The sequence below is a fragment of the Chinchilla lanigera genome, unplaced genomic scaffold (genome assembly GCF_000276665.1).
Source record: "Chinchilla lanigera isolate Chin_1 unplaced genomic scaffold, ChiLan1.0 scaffold00015, whole genome shotgun sequence".
In the NCBI taxonomy this organism is placed as follows: Eukaryota; Metazoa; Chordata; class Mammalia; order Rodentia; family Chinchillidae; genus Chinchilla; species Chinchilla lanigera.
In genome coordinates this window covers 6942853-6948938 of record NW_004955416.1, presented here as the reverse complement: position 1 = coordinate 6948938, position 6086 = coordinate 6942853, and the positions used below count along the sequence as shown (strand labels likewise).

At 39.1% G+C, this 6086-nt stretch overlaps 1 protein-coding gene across 1 annotated transcript in view; it reads right to left on the bottom strand.

Annotated features, from left to right (window-relative positions):
* Nucleotides 1-6086, bottom strand: part of Eif2ak4 (eukaryotic translation initiation factor 2 alpha kinase 4) — a 107706-nt gene that overhangs the window by 56664 nt on the left and 44956 nt on the right. Inside the window, exons 10-11 of the mRNA XM_005381212.2 lie at nt 3941-4047; nt 2794-2951 (exon numbers count right to left, since the gene is read on the bottom strand). Coding sequence (XP_005381269.1) covers nt 2794-2951; nt 3941-4047 — 265 coding nt within the window. The remainder of the gene's footprint in view (nt 1-2793; nt 2952-3940; nt 4048-6086) is intronic.

Sequence of the window (6086 nt, the reverse complement as noted above, 5' to 3'; positions counted from 1 at the left end):
AAAAAAAGAGTTTGTTTTTTAAAGCCAGTGTAAGTTTTCAGGTGACTTTTTCCCCCCACATTTAGTCACTAAGACAAATTAAACTCCAGAAATTTTAACAGATCTGAAGACAAATGATAAGTCTTTGATTTATAAATCTGTCATAATTTGAGGAGTTTACTTAATTTTCTTAGCATGCAATTATCTTACCTATAAAATGGCACTTATACCATTTGCATGGCATGGTGACTTTGAGGATTAAAGTGCCTCTGTCATGGCCTCATGGAGAAAGGGCTACTGACACAATCAATGACCACTGATTCTGTTACACAACTAAGATTTAGGGTTGATAATCTGTCCTACAGCCAGAATAATACATTAAATAGCACAATAAAGTAATAAGACTATAAGAAACTATTTCAAGGGCAAGTACCCACCTCCTACAGATGGAGGCACCCTCACCCCGGCCCTTGAACCCTGTGATTGGTCTGACTGAATTAACAGTTCCAGAGCTTCTTTCCCTGGAGCCCAGTCTGGACCATGCGGGTCGAGAGACCACTATTTCCTGGTCTGGACCAGGTACGTCAAGTAGAAGGCACAACCAGCACACTGGGCAGGGGGGAATCAATTTGTTTGTGAGTTTGTTTATTTATTTATTTATATATATTTTTGGTACTGGAAATTGAACTCAGGACCTTGAGGTTGCCAGGCAGGCGCTGTGCCAATGAGCTGTATCCCCGGCCCAGGAATTAGTTGATTACTAAAGAAAGAATCATTTTCTTGTTTGGCTCAGGGGTTTCAATTAAACCATTAAAAACACATTTCATGGTTCTCTCATATGAGAAACCCAAAATAGGGGAAAATGAAAGACAGGCAATAGGAAATAGATCTTTGGCAAATGGGAAAGGGGCTAAGAGGTGTAAGGACGGGAGAGGGAAGGGAGGCGAAGGGGATGAGGCAGGAATTAAGATGTGTTACATACATGCGCCAATCCCCCACAAGGGATGTGATCGTTATGTACTGCAAACACGGACTAATAAAAATTTATAGAAGAAAAGTACCCTAGGAAAAAGAAAGGAATATGGTAAGAGTTCTAGACAAGCTTTTTGTGTGCTAACAGTGGCAAGAACACAAGCTTTGGAGTAAGCAGATGAAGGTCTGAACTCTGGTTTCACTTCTTATCAGATGTGCATAACCTCAGCAAAGTACAGTACATAACTGCTCTTAGCCTCACCTGGACTGAGCGGGTTACATTCATCTTGTAAGAATGTCTTGTAGTTGAAAGGTAAGGTTTGTAGCCATACAACCTGAAGTGTGCAATGCGCTCCAAGAACAACTGCTATATTATAGGGATGGGGCGGCTGGAAGTCTTGGCATTGTCTTTGAATTTCCTGTCTCAGTAAGCATGCATGCTCTGAGCCACTGATGGCACAGCAGAGCTTGCTACACCCCCAGAAGCACCCAGGGATTCATTTATCAACATGAAAAAGTAGCCAGGCATTGTGACACACACCTGTGATCCAGGCACTCTGGGAGGCTGAGGTAGGAGGAGCACAAGTTTGAGCCTAGCTTGGGCAACTTAGTGACTTAATTAGATCTTGTCTCAAAATAAAAAATAAAAAAAAGGATGGGGATATGGCTCAGAGTAAAGGCTCTGGGTTCAATCTCCAACATTGGGGTGAAAAAAGGAAGGAAGAAAGAAGAGAAGAGAAACAGTAAAGGGTTTAATTATTAAGACACTGCCAGATCCCTGAGCAGACTGCCCTCCTGAGAGACAGAAATTCAGAGAAGGAAAAGAAGGCTGTAGGTTCTCACAGGAAGAAACTACAAGAAAAATGCAGGGCTAAAAGTACAAGGATGCTCTAGTTATATATTTCACAAATCATTTTAAGTATCCACGAGGAAATTAAGTTTCTTAATATTTTACATTCAAGCATCTAAAATATAAAGATGGTAGAGGACTTGATCAAAATAATAAAGTTAAAATCCTCTAAAAACTATGATCTTTCTGATCAGAGCTCCTAGCTTGCTTAAGATTATGTTTGCTTTGCTGTAGGAAAACTAAATTAATTCTTTTTTGAACTGAAGCTGCTTTCTACAATAAGAGCAATGCTTCCTCAACACTCAGAACCCGGAACACATACATGCCCCACTGACAGCCACTTTCATATGTGAAAAATGACACTATGTACTTGGATCATATGTACTTTGTAATACAGCATTACTTTGGGTTATCTGCAGCTTAAAAATTACTTAAACTATATAAAAATAGCTGAAACCTCTATGTACAAAGGAAAGATATTAACGAAAACCATTCAAATAGACTGAAGAAAGAGGACCTAGCAAAGCACATTTTAATAATATGTCACTAATTTTCCCTCTTGCTAAGAGTTGGAAAATGAAAGCTATCAAGAGCATCTGGGCTATCTCCCAGTATGGATTCCACCTCTGTTCTAACCTTAGAATGCTTATCTCCACATCAATTGTAATAGCAAATGGGAAGAAAAGAGAACAGTTTGTTTTTTTCCTGAACTAAATCACATGAAAATGTTCTTTGTGTGGAGGTCCGGATTCTGCCTGAAGCACTGTTATGATCAAGTGTTTTCAGTTAATGCTCTGTACCCAGCAAGGACAGGGAGAGGGTGTGCTCTTAATGTGTTCTGTGTGACTTTAAATAACATCTTGAACCCCAGGAAAGCGAAGGTGGAGACAGTTTCAAATGGTCTTGTCTATTTCCCCGCCCACTCTCAAGACTGAGGTGAGAATGGAATACAGAACGAGGAGAAATGGGCCGGCAACAACCCTGCACCACACCTTGATGACCGCTCCAAAGGCGCCCTTGCCGAGAAGTTGTAATTCTTCAAACTCAATGAAGTAGCGGGAAAACTGGCTCTGTGTCTCGCTGAAGAATGCAGAGCTGGGCAGCTGGCTGCGAGGAATAACAGTCTCAGCATAATCTTGGCCTCCAGAATCTGAGAGAAATAACAAGGGCATCAGAAAAACAGGAACAAGGGAAAGGAGGAAAGAAAGAAAGAAGAGACGCACACAAGATAGCTAAGATAACTGTACTACTAATTTCTATTGGTTTATTGAAAGGGACAGTTAATGCTTAATTTTTCTTAACCAATTTTGCATGCTTATATCAGGTAATCTGAAGACAACAATATGCAATACAACAACCATTGCTGAATTCATATCATCTTGTTTTTTGAAATTCTGTATTGTTTCAAATTTTTTTTTATTCTCTTTAAAACAAAACAAAACAAAAAAATAAAAACAAGAAAAACAACAACAGCTACAGAATACAAGGACACGAACACTGGAAGAGGGCCCCGACCATGACTTGAAAGCAGTACCTCTTACCTGAGTGACCTGCTAATACTTTTCCTTACCTTGTCCTTTTTAAAGTAAGGAGAAATATAAAATCAGACCATTTTATGGTGTAGGCAACCGAGACAGAGAACAAGTGGCTGAACTAAAGAGCCAGAACTCAAACCCAGGTCCCTTCGTCTATCCTGATTGCTACTGACATTCTTCAATTGCTGTTTCAGCATCAGCAGGAACATCTAGCTACACCGCGTCAAGGGTGACATGACAAGGAAGGTGACTAGACAGGACTGGTGGTGCACACTTATTATTCCAGCATTCAGGAGGCTGAGGCAGGAGGATCACCATGACTTTGAGAACTTGTCCCCAAAATAGAGCTGACTAATCACCCAAAGAGGCAACACCAGTAGACACTTACTCCATCGGTAGGGACTGGGAAGGTCAGGGTGAAGAAAGAGTCCCACATACAAAGTGACTGTTCATAAATGAATGGATTTAAGTAAAGACTGGTATAAAATAGATAAAAATAAATAATAAATAACCCACACAGCCCCTTTTAGTTTTGGGTTTTTGCATATTTTCAAAATATACTAATGTCAAACAGAGTATCGAAAAAGACTAGTGACAGACTCACCTTCAGGGCTCTGTTCCACTAAAGGCATTCTGGGCTGAGGGTTTATAAAGCTATGTTTCAACAGCTGCTGAGGGCTCCATCTCTCCTTGTCATCCAGGCAAACGCACCTCGGAGAGAGGAAATGAAGACACTTGGTAGCACACAGAATAAATGCCAACCTAGTTAGTGCACAGCCTTTAACTATGGCTTTATTTGTTTTTAAATACACATAAAAGGATTCATGTTACTTATGGACTAAAATGCACTTATAAGTGAATTTAAGTTAAGAAACATCTCTGTAGAATTTATACACTGAGCACCAGGTTGGGTGCAATGGAAAATTAAAAAAACAAATTTAGTTTCTATAGAGGCATAGAACTATTTTTTTTCCAAGTAGGCTATGGATTTTTCCTTCCATTAACAGTTTAATGAAAGGCCGGGAGTGGTGGCCCACACCTGTAATCCCAGCACTCAGAAAGGGAGGCTGAGGCAGGAGGATTGTTGCAAGTTCGAGACCAGCCTGGGCTACAGAGTGAGCTCAAGGCCAGCCTGAACTGCACAGTGAGACCCTGTCTCAAAAAGACAAACAAAAACAAAAACAAAAAAATCTTAGAAGGCTCACATCTGGACACATGCTTTCTTTTAATCCTCACTCCTTGAGCCTACTAATTTGTCATGTAATGTTCTAGTGAGCAATCATTTTTGTTTTGCTTTAAATGACTATAAACAAGCCATGCCTTTATCCCAGGGGTTCTCAAAGTGAGATCCCTGCTTGGCAGTTTCAGTCTCACTTTAATTTAGCAGGGCAAGTCATTAAACTGTTAATGGGGGCAAAATTTCATAGCCTACTTCCACTACCTAAAACAAACAAAAGTTTCCAGGCCTCTATAAAAACTGCACTTTATTTTCATTCTCCATTTGCTTCCAGGCTGGTGCTCAGTATGTAAATGCTGCAGAAATGTTTACTAATTTAAATTCACTTAGAAGTGTATTTACTTATAAATTACAAATACCATTTTGACTTCAACACTGACCTGGTAAACAGCTCTGGAGGTGTGGAGAATAATTTGTACTTTTAAGAAGCCCTCAGGAGGTATGTAAGAACCACTGTGCCACTACCCTAAGCTGGCTATTGTAACATGACCATTAGTGGCCCCACTTGATAGCACTTGTCCCTAATTATAAATAATATACTTGAATCAACTGTAATCATGAATTCTGGAAAAAAATGTATATGTATAAAGTGGTATCCATATCATAAAGGATAACACTTTATTATGTCACACCACTAAAAAGCAAAGCATTCCTGATTTCATATTCAAAAGAGCAAGACAAAATTCCAATAAAATCCTCTGTGTAAGATTTTGTATTTTCTGCTAAATTTAAAATTAATTTTTATTAGATCAGGAGAACATACCTTTTCTACGCAAATATTAAAATATTACTACTAATAATAGTCTTTGACTAAAACCTCTCTCCAATTCTTCTCTTTTCTTAGTGTATATTCTTATAGACCTTTTTCTATGCATTTACATATAAGCATAAAAGACCATCCAAAATAATAGTGTTTTGGAGATGGATTATTTTTTAAGCAATATTATCTGTATATGTTATTCTCCTTTTTTTCATTCAACTATGTGTCTTACAGATTTTTCAACATCAATCCACCAATACTTATTTTGTTTTGAGTATTGGGAATTGAACCTAAAGCCTCTGCACTGAGTTATACTCCCAGCCCTTTAAAAAATTTGAGACAGGACCTCACTAAGTTGCTCAGGTTGGACTCAAATTTGTAACATTCCTACCTCAGCTTCCCAAGCAGCTGGGATTACAGATGTATGCAAACACACCTGGTTAAAGATCCTTTCTAAACTTCTATATAGAAATAGAACTATCAAGGGCTGGGGATATAGCTCAGGGGCACAGCGCCTGACTGTGAGGTCCTGAGCTCAATTCCTGGTACCAAAAAAAAAAAAAAAAAAGAAACGAAAAAAAAGAAATAGAACTACTAGACTGTAGCTATACATTTTCCTACTCTTGTGATTTTTTCCCCAAGTCTTCACTCGTTCAAAAAATAAAAATATAGGGGCTGGGGATTTAGCTCAGCGGCAAAAGCGCCTGCCTGGCAAGCGCAAGGTCGTGAGTTCGGTTCCCGGTACCAGAGAAA